This window comes from Leucopleurus acutus (genome assembly GCF_964270905.1).
Source record: "Leucopleurus acutus genome assembly, chromosome: 20".
Classification (NCBI taxonomy): domain Eukaryota; kingdom Metazoa; phylum Chordata; class Mammalia; order Artiodactyla; family Delphinidae; genus Leucopleurus; species Leucopleurus acutus.
The window spans coordinates 15,010,922-15,029,265 of NC_139162.1; the positions used below are offsets into that span (position 1 = coordinate 15,010,922).

The window sequence follows — 18,344 nt, forward strand, 5'->3', positions numbered from 1 at the left end:
GACAGTCTAGCCTTGTAAGCGTTCTGTCCCGCACTAGGAACGGGCGTTTTTCGGGCTGCTCTCGATGGTATCTTTGGACGGATAGAGGGGGCCGCGCAAAGTCTTATGGGACAATAATGGCGGCTTTCAAGGTGCGGATATTGGCTCTCTGAGGCGGTCTGAGCGAGGAGTGGCTGCGCCAGCGCCCCAGAATCCGGGACAGAAGGTCCCGAGAGTCGGGCTTGGTGAGGTGAGTGTCCATTCTTCATTTCCGACCTTTTCTTCGCCAATCGTGGCGGCTCCAAGCGGCGGATATCGGCCCCTCGCTCAGGTTCGGGCCCAGGTTTGGAAAGTCTTGTCCCTGTCACCCAACTTGCGTTACTCACCTTAGGGATGCTGCCTAGGTCCTGCAAGACCGGCCTTTCTCCTTGCTCAGGTCAGATCCAGCTTCCTGGCCTGGCCTCGCAGAAGTCCAGGGATGCTGACCGGGGGGTCACCCTGCTCACTTCCTATTAGTCCACTCCCAGACGGACACCGAGCCCAGCAGGGCTCCTTTTGTCTTCCTCTTCTCTGTCACAGTGGTATCTCTACCAGGTGATATCTTTTACTAGAATGTCAGCTCCAAAAAGGTCGGGAGTTTTGTCTGATTTGTTCTCTTCTTTATCTCTAATGCCCAGAACAGCGATCGGCTCACAGAAAGCACTCAGTAATTGTTGAATGAATGTATCCAGTTTTTTCTTCAATATTTTTCTTGTACCTCTTGTGGCTTCTTTGCCACTAATTATTCTTCACAAGCCAACATTTAGCTTCTTATTTACTTTTCTCAGCTGTTAGTTGTCCTGTTTGTCAGACTCCTTTTCCTGTGCTGCTGGCATCTTTCTTTGTTGTCCCTAGAAATTTCTGGCTCCCTGTTTCCTTTAATCAGTTTAAACTCATTCATTCATTTATTCCTCAAACGTTTATTTTGCTAGGCACTGGGCAAAGCAGTCAACAAGACAGACAAGGTTCTCTCTCCTGCATAAAATGACATTCTTGAAGTACATTTTCTAGTTCAGACTACTGAGCAGAACATGTAAATCCTACCTTCCTGTTTAGATTTCCTCACATGAATACAGATGTCACCAATAGGTAGCTTTCCCTTTTCTCTTCTGCCTGATGGCATTTTTAAAAATGCAACTGTTGTTCATACTATATGTTCAGTCTGTTTAACAATATTTTTCTATAGAGCTGTATATGTTAATTAGAGCTGGGTGAAACATTCTGGATGCTGGTGGTACCCTATCCCTTGACAGTTCTTTGCTTTACTGGCTTGTTGGAATGAGGGAAATTATTCAAGCACTCAGAATAAGTAGATTGTGTATAGTGGGAGGTAAAGAGGAATTTGTTATAAGTTGAATGCCAGAAAATCCTACAGTTACCTACTTTTCAGAAATATCATTTACTAGCCTGGTGATTCTCATTAATTTTTTTTTTTTTTTGGTGAACTTGAATTGTTGCTAAATAGATTTCGACTGCTGTGAGAGAAGTGTTTTCTACAAAACACAATTCATTAAAGTATGGATCACATGGATGGTAGTCTTATACGTCAACAACTCTGCTATATCTGTAGTTTAAAGGAAGGGAGAGGACGAAGAACTTGTGTAAAAACATGGTGAGGGACCCAAATCAATACCTTGGAGCACAGCAAGTGAAATAATGTAACGATGACATTTATGTAACTCTTTATGGTTACAGAGTGCTTTCGCATACACTTTCATATTTGATTCTCACAATAACTCCATGGATTAGATAGAGCAAAAAGTACTTCCATTTTGCAGGTGTAGAAATTATGCCTAACCAAAGATTAAGTTATTTGCTTACAATCATGCAGGTAGAAAATGTCAAGAGCCTGGGTTCTAATTGAGGTTTCTGATTTAAAATCTAGTGGTGTTTTCCCTAAACGCCCTTTATAGATGCCATAATGCTCTAGTAAGTGTCCCTTAGTGAGGTCTGTTCTTGCCTGGATGATACCCTCTTGGATCCTGGTGTGTGTGTGTGTGTGTGTGTGTGTGTGTGTGTGTGTATCTGTTTCTGACGTGAGTTGGGGTGGAAGTAGGAAGATCTTTTGAGATTGTCGATGACTTGATGGACAGGTCTTGGTAAGAGGTAACTAAAGGAGTTCTGATCTTGAGGGGGAGGTCAACCCCCCAGAGATCCATATACCTACGGTTATTCTGGGATGTAGCAGAGCCAAGCCTTTTCCCTTCTTATGTCTGATATCAAATGGTTTGTTTTCCTTCCAGAGAAATCCCAGAGCCTGTCATGGAGGACACCAGCGAGGATGCTTCAATCCATCGATTGGAAGGCACTGATGTGGACTCCCAGGTTGGCGGTCTTATTTTCAAGACCAAAAGTGCATCTAGTGAGCAGCATGTCTTCAAGGCCCCTGCTCCCCGCCCTTCCTTGCTGGGACTAGACTTGTTGGCTTCCCTGAAAAGGAGGGAGAGAGAGGAGAAGGATGATGGGGAGGACAAGAAGAAGTCCAGAATCTCTTCCTATAAGGACTGGGAAGAGAGCAAGGACGACCAGAAGGATGCTGAGGAGGAGGGCAGTGACCAGGCTGGCCACAGTAGCCGGAAAGACAGGTAAGAGCCTTCGGGTGGACTGCCCCAAAGGGAATGAAAACGGAGGCCAGAAAATAGCATCTCATGTTTATCTCTCAGTTTTCTTGTTGGACATTTAGGACTTTATGATTTTACTGTGATTCTATAACATTGAGGCTAGATAAGAATTGGTATTTTCTTCAGATCTGGGGGAAGATTCAAAGGCACCTAAAGAGTAGATGATGGAGGTTAGAAGCACTTACGGTTGTTGCCATGTGCAAACCTGCCGTACCAGGGAGATAAAGTGGAAAAGGCCAGGTCACATGTTTGGCCTGGCCAAAGGTTTGGGGCAGGTTTTTCTTCCATGGATAAGCCCTTTACCAGCTGCCCTCCCTGTTTCAGACATTATCGATCTGCTCGGGTAGAGACTCCATCCCATCCTGGTGGTGTGAGTGAAGAGTTTTGGGAACGCAGTCGGCAGAGAGAGCGGGAGTGGCGGGAACATGGTGTCTACGCCTCGTCCAAAGAAGAAAAGGATCGGAAGAAGGAGAGGTCGAGGGATCGAGACTGTGACCGCAAGAGAGACAGAGGTAAACTGCCCAGCAGAGTTCCTAGTGCCTGCTAAGCACCTGAATTAGCATGTCGGCCTTTTTCCTGTTGTGGGAGTTTTTATAACACCGTTAATTAGGGAACTCCATTTTCATGTCAGCCTGGTTGGTTTTGACCCTGGTATTGGTATTGGGATTAGCAGGCAGTTTAAGAAAAGAGCTGTTACTTGCAACATAGCTGCTTTGCTTGAGTGTGTGGTCCTCATTTTATCCTGAAAATTGGTGATAAAGGTGAAAATGGGTAATATGTTTGAGAAATCAATTGACACTAGTGTTGGTGAGAGAAAAAGGACGGTGCTGTGGATCAAAGCTAGACATAAAATCCAATACTGGCTTTCCTCAGTGTTGTTTGATTTCTGTAGCTTGTAGGCTTGCAACTATTAAATAACTATTCATTATAGACTTGTAACTACTCTTTTTTGAATTCTTGCAGGAAAATAACTTACTATGAGTTTGAAACTTTCTAGCCAGTAACTAATTTTTGCCCTTGAAAGAATGGGGATATGTGAGTTTCAGGAGCCCATGGATCGCATTAGAGCAGTGAGGTTGCACCTGTGAGTGAGTGGGGAGGCTTGTCCTTTCTCTAGGGTGAAGATGGGTGGAAGTTAGGATGGGACACCTGTTTTCTAAGCTCTGCCGGTGACTCCTCACAGATGAGCGGGATAGAAACAGGCACAGCAGCAGGTCGGAGCGAGATGGAGGGTCAGAGCGCAGCGGCAGAAGAAACGAACCTGAGAGCCCCCGACACCGGCCTAAAGGTAGTCTGAGCTGTTGCTTGTGGTGGTTTGTGAGAGCCAAGTGTATGAGAGGCAGGGTGAGTGACTCTCATCCTCAGTGGAACTGGGTTGGAATTCCTGATTTCACCATGAATTTCTGGGAATACTTAGTTCTGAGTCAGTTGATTCAGTTGGGAAGGCTGTGGACTTCTCTGTGGACACAGATATGCTCCCTTAACATGATTTGCCAGTTTGCTGAGTGGCCAGTTTTCCAAATGGTAGGAAAGAATAGGGAGCTGGGGGTGGGTGGAGTAGGGGCAGAAGAAAGTTTTAATACAAAGAAATATGTACATTCAAGAGGGATGTGCTTGCAGAGATAAATTGGATATTCCTTAAAATGTTGTTATGAGCACAGATGAAAACTGGGACATTAAAATTCAGATCTCTTTAAAAGCTGTCAAAACCATCTTATCCGTTGCAAATAGGTACAAAGTTTATAAATAGTAAAAGAAATTTGGTGAATTGACTTTCACCTAATGGCTCTGTAGCCATGTCTTAGGCGTTCCCTGTGGATGTGTCTTTTGTGGCCCAGATGCAGCCACCCCTTCAAGGTCTACCTGGGATGAGGAGGACAGTGGCTATGGCTCCTCCAAGCGCTCACAGTGGGAATCGCCCTCCCCAACACCTTCCTATCGGGATTCTGAGCGGAGTCATCGGCTGTCCAGTCGAGATAGGGACAGGTGACATTCTGGGTGGTACAGTCCAGGTTCTCTGGGTGGGCGGCACGGGGTGGGCGTGATTGGGGCTGGGAGGGCAGATGGTGGCTGGGGAACACATCTCAGCTTAGTGACTATTTAGTGAGGCTGGTTATACTGTTTCCCAGGTCTGTGAGGAGCAGGTACTCAGACGACACACCTCTGCCAACCCCATCCTACAAATACAATGAGTGGGCCGATGACAGAAGACATCTGGGGTCCACCCCACGTCTGTCCAGGGGCCGAGGTAAGGCAGGGTGGAAGTGGGAAGCAGGAAGCAGGGTCGCTTTTCCTGGTGGGGCTGGGCAGAGCCGGGCTGGGGCTGTGCTACTTGGCAGGTCTGTGTGAGGCCACTGGGGATGAGCTGGGACCGTGCAGACTGACCTGCTACGTGTTCTCCCACAGGGAGACGTGAGGATGGCGAAGAAGGAATTTCATTCGACACAGAAGAGGAGCGGCAGCAATGGGAGGATGACCAGAGGGTAAAAACTACATCTTTGAGGGACTGAATGAGGGGTGGTGGCCATCTGTCAGTGAGTGGGTGACCGGGGGTGTCTGAGCACAAGGGTCATGGGTTACACTGTAGTGGAACCGGACGTTGAGCCACGTTCAGTCTCGAAGCCATGGAATCTCTTTCCAGGCAAAGGCTCTGTGGTCAAACTTCTCACCAAATGCAGGTCAGACTTAACTTTTCCGGCTGTGTGCTGGTGCCATCGTGTGGTAAACGTAAGAAGCGCCGTCATGGTGGGCTGCGCTGTAAACTGCTTCTCCTCTAGGTGGCTCGTCTTACAGCCTCTCTTGTGTCTCTCACGAGGACTGCTATGCTGCACCAGTGACTTCTTACCAAACACGTCCTCCCCTTCTGGCCACGTCTTGCACAGAAACTCGATCTGCGCCTTGTTCTTATTGCTTTGTCTCTTGTGCCGCAGCAAGCTGACCGGGATTGGTACATGATGGATGAGGGATATGATGAGTTCCACAACCCCCTGGCCTACTCCTCTGAGGACTACGTGAGGAGGCGGGAGCAGCATCTGCACAAACAGAAGCAGAAGCGCATTTCGGCTCAGCGGAGGCAGATCAATGAGGTGAGGCTGCCCACAGCAGGTGGAGCAGATTCAGCTGGAGAAGCGGCAGGTCACATGCACCTGCCAACGGCACAGCTTGTCTCCCCGCTGCTGAAGTCATAGACTTAGCGATTCCTCTGGAGGCAGAGGGGTGGGCAGGGAACTTATCAGTAACTTAAGAAAAACCCAACCCAAATCGTGACTTCCGTCTTCTGCAGTAGTTCCTGGAGGGGTGCTGTTGATGGGAACTGGGAGGTCAGGCCCCGGCTCTGTGGTGTGTCCTTTGTGTCTCTCAGCGGGGCCAGGGACAGTCACCGTTTGTGTATCCATATAGAGGTTCTGCCTTAGATACAACGGGTTGCTTCTGGGAAGAGTACTGCAGGTGGTTTGGGATCAGCGATTCTTCTGTCTAAGGAGCTGCAGGGTAGAGAGGCCCGTGACATCTCTGCAGCCCCTGTGGCCCTTCTGTCAGGACCCTCTGTGTGGCCTCACCTGGGACCTTTCAGGATGGCCTTGCAGTTGCAGTCTTAACGTGGCCTCCCGTTGTGTCCTCACAGGATAACGAACGCTGGGAGACCAACCGCATGCTCACCAGCGGGGTGGTGCATCGGCTGGAGGTGGACGACGACTTTGAAGAGGACAGTGCAGCCAAGGTCCATCTGATGGTGCATAACCTGGTGCCTCCCTTTCTGGATGGGCGCATCGTCTTCACCAAGCAGGTGAGGGTCCTCTGTTGTCAGAGAGAAGAACGCTCAGAGAAGCCTGGAATGGGAAAAGAAAGAAAGAGAAAGGAAAGGAGAGGAAAAATGCCCCATCACGATAGGGGTAGGGTAGCAACCCTTTGTTTACCAGGGCCAGTACGAAGTGGACCTTTGTGTTGAGTTTAATGGTCAGTGCAGAATTTCTCTTTTTCCTCAACCTCCTGCAGCCAGAGCCTGTGATTCCAGTCAAGGACGCCACTTCTGACCTGGCCATTATCGCTAGAAAAGGCAGTCAAACGGTGCGGAAGCACAGGGAGCAAAAGGAACGCAAAAAGGTTGGTTTCTCGTCTTCTAGGGCCAGAGAGTATCTGCCTATTTTTTTGTTTTTTTTTGTTTTTTCTTCTTTTTAAAGATCATGTTCCACCTCACAGGTAGGGTTCCTATTGGCAGTTAGAGGAAACTCATTGAGCAAGAAACAGCCCTTGTGGGAGGGTATTGCATTCCTCCTCCAGGGCCTCAGTTAAGATAATCCGGGGCCTGGTTTCTCAGGAGCTTCAGACATAAGATTGGGAGGCACGGCTCGGTGCCACTGCTACCTTGTGGGAATTTACTGCCTGCTAGATGAAGCCTGTTGTCAGATGGGATTGATTTTCCGTGGACCACAGTTGTGTCACGGGATGGAGCAGATTGACTTTTTGTGTCTTTTTCAGGCTCAACACAAACACTGGGAATTGGCTGGAACCAAACTGGGAGATATAATGGGTGTCAAAAAAGAGGAAGAGCCGGATAAAGCTCTGACAGAGGACGGTAAAGTGGACTACAGGTAGGAGTCTCGCCAGCAGCAGGTGTCTCTGAAGATGGGGCCTCAAGGGGTCTGATAGGATTCGTCACTCACCAATAGGAAAATGATGTCATTTTGAGTCTCCGGTCCCTTCCTCCTGGTCTTTTCGACTTTTCTGAGATAACATTCCTACTGTCGCCCCTGATACTGCAGGAGCTTCTTCTGTGCCAGGCAGCACCACAGAACTCACAGATATTCAGTCATTGGATTCTCATGACAGTCCCATGGGACAGGTGTAATCTTTCCCATTTTTCATGCGAGGAGGATGAGGTCCAGGGAGGTTAAGTAACTTGTTTGAGGTTACCCAGCTAGAAATGGTGGAGTGCGGATCACACCCAGACAGTCTAGTTTCAGAGCCCACACTCTTAGCCACTCTGCCAGAGTGCCTTTCAGATGCTCAGTGTGAGAAAGTGTGCTTTGCACCCTTAGATTTTAGTTCAATCTAAGGAAGAACTATTTTTAATAGAGGTTTGAGAATAGAAAGGATTGTCTTCTCAGGTAGTGACTTCCCCATTCATAGAGGTATTTAAGCAGATGTTGGATAACTGCTTATTGGGCTTTCCTCATTGTGTAGGTGGCTGAACTCAAATGTCCCTTCTGAATCTCATTGAACACTCTGAAATCCTACAAAATTGTCATCTGAGTTAATTCTCTATAACCCTATGAGAAGTGAGAAGTTGGTGCTATTGATCAGCCCTTGTTAGTTTCTAGTTAATTTAATCCCATAGGTGTTAATTGTTAGCTGACTGGGAATGACTGGGATGTTAGAAACAGGAAGTTTGACAGAGCGTGGGCTCAAATCTGATGGAGGAAAAGTCTCTTGGGGAAGGGATGGGTGGAGACTGTAGACTAATGTAGGTAAGGTAGGACTGGTACCTTTTTCGCTCTGCAGCCTGGGGATGTACGTGTGTCGGATACTTGAGCGCTTTCAGTGGAAGCTGTAGGTAAACGTCAAGTGGGATTGTTCTCACAGTTCTTTAAAAATAAAGCCTTATGGACTCTGCTGTCCCACCAAGAGGTGGGAGGGAGTCTGACCTTGGTCATGACTGTAACCACAACTCCTCTTTTCAGCCTGTTAAGTGTGGTGCTGACATTGCCCAGGGTTGTTCCATATAAGGTGATGACCTGTGGATTTCAGCTCCTTTTCTGGCTGAAGTCTTTCAGGGCAGAGGATTTGCCACTCGCTGATCTGTAGCTCCTCTGAGCCCTCTGCAGCTGTGTGTCCTGGGGGCGTTGAGCAGGTTTTGGACGATGGATTCTCAGACAGCAGTCTGGTCCCTTAGGACAGAGGAGATGAGCAGCACCTGGCAGCTGTGGCGTCTCAAAGATTTCCTGCATATTTGAAGCAGTGCTCACTTCTGGGTGTAGGAAGCAGGGCAGTAACCCAGTCAGGAGAGAAGATGTGGGAAGCCGTGCAGGGCGCTTAGGCTGCTGTGTGTTCTCAGGACAGAGCAGAAGTTTGCAGACCACATGAAGAAAAAGAGCGAAGCCAGCAGTGAATTCGCAAAGAAGAAGTCTATTCTGGAGCAGAGGCAGTACCTGCCCATCTTTGCTGTGCAGCAGGAACTGCTCACGATTATCAGGTAACTGTGTCCACCCCGGGTCGGGATTCCACTGTTGAATCAGGTGTCCCATTTTCTCCTGTGTGTACTCTGCAGCTCTTTTTCTTTTGGGTATGACATCTGATGGAGAAGGGAAAGGATTTTTTCCCCTCACTTGGGTGCCCTGGGCTACCCTGCTTGAAGTAAGCAAGATGGCATCGTTTTGTTTTAGTTCATTTGTTTAAACCATACTGTCTTCCAGACTTTTTAGAGGGTGTTTCAGTATAAGACCGTTTTCCCAGGGAAATCCTCCCTGCACAGGCATGCTCCTTGGATAGCTACAGGTGGGGGTAGGAGGTGGCCTTCCACTCGGGCCGATTCACCCTTTATCTTCTCTTCCTTGCAGAGATAATAGCATCGTGATTGTGGTTGGGGAGACAGGGAGTGGTAAGACCACTCAGCTGACCCAGTACCTGCATGAAGACGGTTACACGGACTATGGGATGATCGGGTGCACGCAGCCCCGCCGTGTGGCTGCCATGTCAGTGGCCAAGAGAGTCAGTGAAGAGATGGGGGGCAGCCTTGGTGAGGAGGTGAGTGGGCGCAAGCGCTGAGCTGTGTCATTCTTGCCCGGTAGCTTCTGTCATTTGGGCTGATCTGCTGAGGCCTGGACCCAGCTCGGGGTGTGCAAGGGCGACTGGGCGCCCAGAGCTTCTGAGCGGTCTCTCTGGCCTCCAGGTGGGTTATGCCATCCGTTTCGAAGACTGCACTTCAGAAAGCACCTTGATCAAGTACATGACTGATGGAATCCTGCTGCGAGAGTCCCTCCGGGAAGCGGACCTGGATCACTACAGCGCCATCATCATGGATGAGGCCCACGAGCGCTCCCTCAACACCGACGTGCTCTTTGGGCTGCTCCGGGAGGTGAGGGCTGCGGGTCCAGCCTCTGTGCCTGTGGGGCTTGGACCACCGCCCTGCCAGGAGTTAGTGACGAGGCACTCCAGGCAGGCTGGGGTCTAGCCTGGGGAAGCTGAGGGGGTCTTTGACAGGCCGAGTTGCCCCTGAGGCCCTTGGCTGCGGGGTTCAGAGCTGGTGGTGGTTTACTCTGTTCTTGCTCAGCTGAGTGACCTGTGGTTCTCCTGGCTGTGGCTCCACGGATTCAGTTCAGGATTGTTACGAATCTAATGAGCCATCCGTCAGCTTTGACTTCTGTTTCATTTGGTAGTGATGCCGATGAGACTGGAGGGCAGAAGCCAAGGGTCCCAAAACTGTGGGGAAGCCTCTGACTGACTTCTTCTTTTAGGTGGTGGCTCGGCGCTCAGACCTGAAGCTCATCGTCACATCGGCCACCATGGATGCAGAGAAATTTGCTTCCTTTTTTGGGAATGTCCCCATCTTCCACATCCCTGGTCGTACCTTCCCTGTTGACATCCTCTTCAGCAAGGTACTGAGGCCCTGTTTTGGAACTGCCCTGACCCTTGATGAGGAGCTGGTTGGGGGATGTGGAGTGGCACACTGAGTCGGGAGAGGTTTTGTGGGGACCCTGGGAGCCTGCGGGTATAGGGCTTGGAGGCAAAGGGCTGCACTCTGGGGAGGTTTCGCTTGGTTGTTTCTTTGGAGTGGACGTGCAGGGCTCAGGGAGGGCCATCAGGCCTGTCTGCAGGTGCGGCAGCCCTGAGAGTTCATCGGCTCTAGCCCCTGACCAGAACTGGGTCACCAGTTCCCAGTGGGGGCTTGGCCTGCATTCCCTCTCACGGTGTCCCTCACTGGTTTGCAGACCCCCCAGGAGGATTATGTGGAGGCCGCAGTGAAGCAGTCTCTGCAGGTGCATCTGTCGGGGGCCCCCGGGGACATCCTTATCTTCATGCCTGGCCAAGAGGACATCGAGGTGCGTGCCTCGGTCATGACTGGGATGAACGGGTGTGTCCTTCCTGTGAGAACTGGGGGATCTGGTGTCTCACAGCTCCTCTCTGTGCCCTCAGGTGACCTCAGACCAGATTGTGGAGCATCTGGAAGAACTGGAGAACGCGCCCGCCTTGGCTGTGCTGCCCATCTATTCCCAGCTGCCTTCTGACCTCCAGGCCAAAATCTTCCAGAAGGTGAGATGGGTCCCCACCTTGGTATTCCCCCAGACTCCCCCAAAGGAGGGCAAGAGGGAGGGTGTTACTTTTCTGGCATGGGTGGGGTGTACTTTTCTCCTTGTGGGGTTTTTCCTACCTGAAGGCCTACAGCCTTCCCTCCATGAGTGTCCTGTCCGGCTCCAGGCTCCGGATGGCGTTCGGAAGTGTATTGTTGCCACCAACATTGCTGAGACCTCTCTGACTGTCGATGGCATCATGTTTGTTATCGATTCTGGTTATTGTAAATTAAAGGTAAGAGGAGACAGGCACCGGGGCCCTGGGCCTTCACCCAAAGCTAACTCAGCCAAGGGGGTGGGAAGGCAGGCCCTGGGTCCGTGGCCCTCAAACGACGATTGCTCATGGAAGTGGTGGTGGTGTTTATTGAGTGCTGGTTTTGCCATGTGCTTGATTCATTCCATCCTTGTGATAACTCGAGGTAGACACACAGTTTACGTAGCTCGATAGAGATTGCGGAGCTGGTGTTTAGGGGAAATTTCTTGAGGTTCCTGGTTCCGAAAGATGGCTGCTTACATCGCTAAGACACTTCATCCTGTGATGTGTAGCACCCAGGGTTTGTCTTTGTCTCAAGCCTGCCTCCCTTTTTCCCCTCACTCTGTCCTTAGTCAGGTCTTTACTGTCCCCTCCTAGGTCTTCAACCCCAGGATTGGCATGGATGCTCTGCAGATCTACCCCATCAGCCAGGCCAATGCCAACCAGAGGTCGGGGCGAGCCGGCAGGACGGGCCCAGGTCAGTGTTTCAGGTAGGAGCCCTGTGCTAGCCTGCTTTCTGGGGTGGAGCCCCAGCTGGGGTGGGAAGGCTTGGACTGTGATCCTGCAGAGAGGTGATCCCTGAGGCTGGGAACCAATGGTGGGGCAGCCACTTGTTGGTCCTCTCATCACATGCTGCTGAGTGGAAGAAGCTGCTTTCCCAGGCAGCCCTGAAGTCTGAGCAGCCTTGGGTTTTAGGAAGACCTGTGTTGAAGGTATCTGCAGCGGATGACCAGTGATTACAGTGTGCCTCCTCCCAGAAGATAAATGTGAACACATTACAGCACCGGTTCTTTTTTTCCTCCTCCAATTACTCTCTCTCTCTTTTTTGTTCTGATATGTAAAAATAATGTATTAACTATAGAAATTCAGAAAATCTAGAAAAATATAAAGAAAAAAAACCCCAGCCATAATTCTAGTCCCAGGCTCACTGGTTCCAGAAATGAAACAAGTACATAGGAGACTCCAGCAGAATGGTGAATTGGCAGGACTGAGCTTTGAGTAGGTGGAGATTCGTGATTGTAAGGGGAAGGGGGAGGTGGGGGGAAGAAATGAGGACTTCTTCTCCTTACCCGTGGCTTTCATCTGCACTGCCTCTTCTGGGTGCACAAGCCCAGTGTTGGTCCCTGTGTAGACAGCTGGGCATATCTGAGGGGCTCAGCCGGGCAGCATGGTGGGAAGTGCGTCAGGACTGCGTCTTCTCCCCCACAGGCTCTACACCCAGAGCGCCTACAAGAATGAGCTCTTGACCACCACGGTGCCCGAGATCCAGCGGACCAACCTGGCCAACGTGGTGCTGCTGCTCAAGTCCCTGGGGGTGCAGGACCTGCTGCAGTTCCACTTCATGGACCCGCCCCCGGAGGACAACATGCTCAACTCCATGTATCAGCTCTGGATCCTCGGGGCCCTGGACAACACAGGTGCTGTGGCCCCGGGAGCCGGGCAGGGCCCCGTGGGCTCTGGCGCCTGGGTTCTCCCTCTTATGGCACTGTGTCCACTGACCGTGCGGATTTGCTCCTCTCTCCCAGGCGGTCTGACCTCGACTGGGCGGCTGATGGTGGAGTTCCCGCTGGACCCGGCCCTGTCCAAGATGCTCATTGTGTCCTGTGACATGGGCTGCAGCTCCGAGATCCTGCTCATCGTCTCCATGCTCTCGGTCCCAGCCATCTTCTACAGGCCCAAGGTGGGAGATGCTGTCCGGTTCCTCTCCTCCCAGGGATCTCGGGAGGTTATGGGCTCAGGGAAGGTTGAGAGAGGGGAGTAGTTTCTCTCTGTGTTGTTAAGACAGAGTGGAGGGAGGGGCAGGAATCAGTTTCCAAAGAGTGGTTTTGCTGTTTTATGTTAAGCAGGTTTGGGTAGGGGAAGGGGTGGGCAAGATCCATGGTTCTCAGGGAATGTTTTGCAGTTTTTTCTAGGATGGCTGTGCCTGAGCCCTCACATTTTAGAATAAATATTTTGTTGTAAACTAATTTATTTTTCCTATATTGTCAGGGCACTATGTTGATGTGTTTTTAGTTGTGGTGAGGGTAGATGATAGTGTGAGATAGCTCTTCTCATTGGACCTGGACTTCTCTTGTTCCTTCCTAGGGCCGAGAGGAGGAGAGCGATCAAATCCGGGAGAAGTTCGCAGTCCCTGAGAGTGACCATCTGACCTACCTGAATGTCTACCTGCAGTGGAAGAACAACAATTACTCTACCATCTGGTGTAACGATCATTTCATCCATGCCAAGGCCATGCGGAAGGTGGGGGCAGTGGCCGAGACAAGCAGCACATTGGGAGGAGGGTTGGGATGCAGGGAAGGAGGGCTCCATCCTTGTCTACCTGTGTCCTGCTCTAGGTCCGGGAGGTGCGGGCTCAGCTCAAGGACATCATGGTGCAGCAGCGGATGAGCCTGGCCTCGTGTGGCACCGACTGGGACATTGTCAGAAAGTGTATCTGTGCTGCCTATTTCCACCAGGCAGCCAAGCTCAAGGTGAGCCTAGTGGAGCTATGGCCCCTCTGGGCCTGATACTTCTTTCGAGGGCAGAGGTCTCCTGTCTCATTGTACAGTCCTGCAGATCTGGGCTTCCCCCAAAAGCCTGTGTCAAGACAGTATTGGACTGGGTAGCGGCCCAGATGTGCAGTGTTTTGCAATGTAGCCACCTGTTGCATCTCTTCCATAGGGAATCGGGGAGTATGTGAATATCCGGACAGGCATGCCCTGCCACCTGCACCCCACCAGCTCCCTCTTTGGAATGGGCTACACCCCAGACTACATTGTGTATCACGAGTTGGTCATGACCACCAAGGTGAGTCTTTTCCAAGGCAGCCTGTATGACTGTAGGCCCACTTGGCTGGGCCAGGCCTTTGTAATAACCCTTTGCCGCCTTCTGGGATGGGTTTTGAGCTTGGGAGGCTTAAGGCCACATGCGTTGCTTGCAGGGAAATTGAGGTTGGTTTTCAGTTGGGGGTTTGGGGAAGTTTATATGGATACACAGTTAACCTCTAGATTCCAGTGGCCTCGGCTGTGCCAGCAGGATTGTTTCCTACTTGCTGCCGCGGACAAGCAAGCCCTTTTGGTGTTGTTAGAAGGGTTTTCTGAGGGGCTGGGCCTTTTCTGTTGGACAATAGGGGCCTTTTTCTCAAGCATGGAGGAATTTGGATGGAAGAAGGGATTAGAATCCCAGTGTCTGCGGCTTTCCCTTGCCTTTTTCAGCCTCACAGGGCTAGGGGTAGGCCCTTCCCATACAGCTCCTAATTGTGGAACTGCTCTGGGAGGGACAGCTCAAAGCATTGGTCCTTCTGTGACCACCGCTTTGTGGCCCTTCTGCCTGCAGGAGTACATGCAGTGTGTGACTGCTGTGGACGGAGAGTGGCTGGCAGAGCTGGGCCCCATGTTCTACAGCGTGAAACAGGCAGGAAAGTCTCGGCAGGTAAGGATCCTGTGCTTTTCTATGGAGGATCTGTTGTCTCTGGGATCCGCTTTCCTCTCAGCCTGGTATTAAAGACACATCGTCATCTGGCTTCCCTTCACTTCTCTGTCAAACATAAAAGTTGTGATCCAGGCAGGTTAGTCTGTCTGATCTCCCCCCACGCACTCCATTTGCTTGGTCTGCTGAGCCTCAAAAAAACAACTTCGTATTGAAAAGTCCAAATACTCATACAAGTGGACAGAACAGTGTAATGAGCCGCGAGCTCCTCACCTAGCTTCCATAATTATCAACATCTGCCCAACCTTGTTTCTCTTATTCCCACCCCGCTCCATACATATTGGTTTTTCCTGGAATATTTTAAAGCATACCTCAGACATTATATTTTTTCACCCATAAACACTTGAATATGTGCCTCTAAAAGGACTTTCAAAAATTAAAACATAACCTCCATGCAAATCTTACTCAACAGAATTAATCCTTAACGTTGCTAAAGTCTCCACTTCTTATTCATCTTTCCTTTTTTATTCCAAAGATAATTTTTTATAATTGATTTGCTTGAATTTGGATCCAGGCATTGAAATTTGTCATTACATATATTAAGTCTTTTATTCTGGAACAAGCTCTGCCCCCACTCATTTTTTATGGCATTGACTTATTGGAGAAAACAGGTTGGTCATCTTGTAGAATGTTCCACGTTCTGTTTTGAGCTGATTGCTTCCTCAACGTATTTAACTTTTGCCTCTATCCCGTGTGCTTTCTGTAAGCTAGTCATTAATCTAAAGCCTTGGTTAGATTCAGATTCAGCTGTTTCGGGTAAGGATGCATAAATGCATGTGGTGCTGTGAACCTCCTTTTAGATCCAGTCAGGAGGCACATAAGGTCTGGTGGTGCCACTTTTGAAGACACTAAGATTGCTCAGTGGTCCCACCAGACCCTCCGTTATAAATTCTCTACTTACTTCTCGGTCTCCTGACAGTCTTGGTGTCCACTGGTGGCTACCAGCTGGAGGTAGGGCTGCAGAATGTTGTGGACTTTAGCTTCCCCCCTTCTCAGCATAGTCCTCCCCACACCGGGCCCGCACACATCTTCCTGTGTCCGTCCTCTCCAGCCAGATGTCATGTCTTCTCTATTTCCTGTACTTCCTGGCATGGTTATGAACTTGGTTAGAGCATGTAAGCACTTAGCAAATTGAGTGGAGGGCTGAGGCATGACAGGGTGAGGACTCAATCATCCAATGTCTGTCTTGGATCAGTGAGCAAAGCAGGCCTCAGTGCTGGGGCAGGGAGCTGTGTGTCCCTGCCTTTGGGAGCTGGCAAGGTCTACCCAGCACCTGGCTTGCAGCAGGGAGATGGGTGCAGGCTGGCCCTCCTCACCCGCCAATCCCCAGTGACCCCAGTACCTCTCCCTTCTCTAGGAGAACCGCCGACGGGCCAAAGAGGAAGCCTCTGCCATGGAGGAGGAGATGGCACTGGCCGAGGAGCAGCTGCGGGCCCGGCGGCAGGAGCAGGAAAAGCGCAGTCCCCTGGGTAGTGTCAGGTGAGCTGTGGTCTCGGGACTCTTGTCCTGATGGAGCCCACCAGCTGGACTGACCAGGCCCTGAGGCAGGGTCGCGATTTAAGAGAAGTTAAATGTGCAGAGGTGAATTGGTGACGAGTTGACTGTGGTCACGTGGAGACGGGAGGGGTTTTGGACATACTTTCAAGGAGTGGTGATAGAGCTGCAACTCCTGGTCATTGTTTGTTATGTTGTGATGGGGCCCAAGGTGGGCTGGAGCGGCAGAGTAGGTCTCACAGCTTTACCAACAGGCTAGGGCTTGGACATCACAGTGGAGAGGCAAGGCCAGGAGAGCCTTGGGCACCTGCGTCTGCCCTGGTGCCTGGAGTTAGACTGCACAGGTGAAGGGCATAGTCCCTGCAAGACTGCTCTCACCTCAGTCACCACCTGCAAGTTGGGGGGTACCCAGGGTCACCCTCATTTCTCACCAACTTGTTACAAATTTGGGGATCCCCATGGACTCCCTCAGGTTTGATAATTTGCTAGAATACCTCGCAGAACTCAGGAAAGTACTATACATATTACAGTTTTATTATAGCAAAAGGACACAGAACCAGCCAAAGGGAGAGATGTATAAAGTGAGGTCTGAGAGGGTCTTAGATGTGAAGTCTTCCATTGTCCTTGGGGTCATGTTACCCTCCTGGCACATTACACAGAGTATTGTCACCAGGGAAGCTCACCGGAGCTTTGGTGCCCAGAGTTTTATTGGGCAGGACCCATGTGTTGACTTAGTCTCCAACCTCTTTTCCCTCCCCAGAGTCTGGGCTAATAGCACGAGGCTCAAAGCACAGCCCTCTGTTCACAGGTTGGTTTTTCTGGCAGGGCAGCCACCATCCTGAGTCATCTCATTTGCATAAACTATCAGATGTGGCCCACCGTGAATAACAGAGACACTCCAGTCCCTTGGGAAATTCCAAGGGTCTAGAGATACTTCCAGGAACTGGGGACAAAGCCCAGCCACAGCTGGAGTGGCGGCCTGGTGAGGTGGAGGGAAGACTCCCTTCAGAGCTCACCTAGGGGATATGAATGGAATTGTTAAAAAATCTCATAACCTGCCTCAGTGGATAGAAGAAAGAGGTGCTATCTCATTCTGCTCCCGATCACACATAGGGAAGGCGAGGGGAGTGGAAGTGTGCTAGGGGCGGAGACCCTGCAGCCCCAAAGCCTGCTCACACACAGAAGCAGCAAGACCTCAGGCTCCTCGTCCTCCTGTGTGTCCTGGCCGGAGTGAGCAGCAGTGCGATTCCTAACCCCTCTTCTGTGTCTCCAGGTCTACAAAGATCTACACCCCAGGTCGGAAAGAGCAAGGGGAACCCATGACCCCTCGCCGCACACCAGCCCGCTTTGGGCTCTGAGCTGATGCTGTCCCTGAAGAGGAGGGGGGCCAGGTGTTGAGTCATGAGCCCCGTGGCTGGAGCGCCCAGGCCTGCCGACAAAACCGTTTCATCTGTGTGCTTTCATTTGTGTACATCATGGCCCTGGGGGCACCTGTTGCGGCCAGGCTCTGCTGTGGAGGAGGTGGGAGTTTCTCGGTGCAGGCGTGGGGCCGCAGAGCAGCTGCCAGGACCACAAGAGGTGGCCGGACCCACCGTATTCAAATAAACTGTCCCCGGGACACTTGGTGTATGAATGACACGGCTTTGACTATGTTTTTTAAAATTCTTGTGTAAAACAGCACAATAGACCTAGGGGGAATTATAATTTGGTTATAATTCAGGATTTGGAAATAAATTTATTGTTTGTAAAATGTTATTGTGTTTGACTCTTCTTTTCCCCTGACTGCCCTAAATCACACATTAGAGAACAGGCAGAACGCTGACTTTCCTTGGATGGATCCTTCTAGAACCTTAGCTCGCCCTTCTGTTCTCCAGGCAGTGCCTCTTAGAGGAGGGGTTGATGGGGTGGGACTCAGCTGACAGGGAAGGAGAATGGCCTGGGGCACCAGCACCTGGCAGGGCTGGGGCAAGGCGGCCACGGTGGCCAGGAAGTGGGAGGAAGGTGAGCAGCCGCGCACCCTCTGTCCTTTCCCAAGGGCGGGTTGGCTGCTCTGTCGCTCAGAATGGCTGAAGTTTCTTCCGTTATGTGTTGTGTATTCATGGAAAATAGTGTAAAATGTTGCTTATCGGTTTTCACGTAAAAGATGATGCGTACGCTAGAATCACTAGTCTTTTCTGTTGTTAAGCAGCCTCAACGGTCTGCTGA

General features: G+C 50.6%; 1 protein-coding gene across 1 annotated transcript; it reads left to right on the forward strand.

Moving 5' to 3' along the window:
* The first annotated feature begins 117 nt into the window (after window positions 1-117).
* On the forward strand, window positions 118-17,883 carry DHX38 (DEAH-box helicase 38). The gene is made up of 27 exons (XM_082862397.1): window positions 118-229; window positions 2,262-2,603; window positions 2,964-3,151; window positions 3,823-3,927; window positions 4,478-4,625; window positions 4,769-4,887; window positions 5,046-5,122; window positions 5,570-5,725; window positions 6,262-6,423; window positions 6,633-6,740; window positions 7,116-7,228; window positions 8,692-8,829; window positions 9,194-9,380; window positions 9,526-9,711; window positions 10,091-10,231; window positions 10,565-10,675; window positions 10,770-10,886; window positions 11,052-11,159; window positions 11,556-11,668; window positions 12,387-12,595; window positions 12,704-12,858; window positions 13,263-13,418; window positions 13,514-13,648; window positions 13,839-13,964; window positions 14,493-14,588; window positions 16,003-16,124; window positions 17,413-17,883. The coding sequence occupies exons 2-27, from the start codon at window positions 2,281-2,283 to the stop codon at window positions 17,495-17,497; spliced, it is 3,684 nt and encodes a 1,227-aa protein (XP_082718523.1). The 5' UTR covers window positions 118-229; window positions 2,262-2,280; the 3' UTR covers window positions 17,498-17,883.
* The last annotated feature ends 461 nt before the right edge of the window (window positions 17,884-18,344 follow it).

Bases quoted from the DNA above. Each gene is read 5' to 3' on its own strand.
- DHX38 (XM_082862397.1), top strand. From the start codon at position 2,281: ATGGAGGACACCAGCGAGGATGCTTCAATCCATCGATTGGAAGGCACT. The intron at 2,604-2,963 runs GTAAGAGCCTTC...TCCCTGTTTCAG, and splicing joins CACAGTAGCCGGAAAGACAG to ACATTATCGATCTGCTCGGG. The intron at 3,928-4,477 runs GTAGTCTGAGCT...TTTGTGGCCCAG, and splicing joins CCCCCGACACCGGCCTAAAG to ATGCAGCCACCCCTTCAAGG.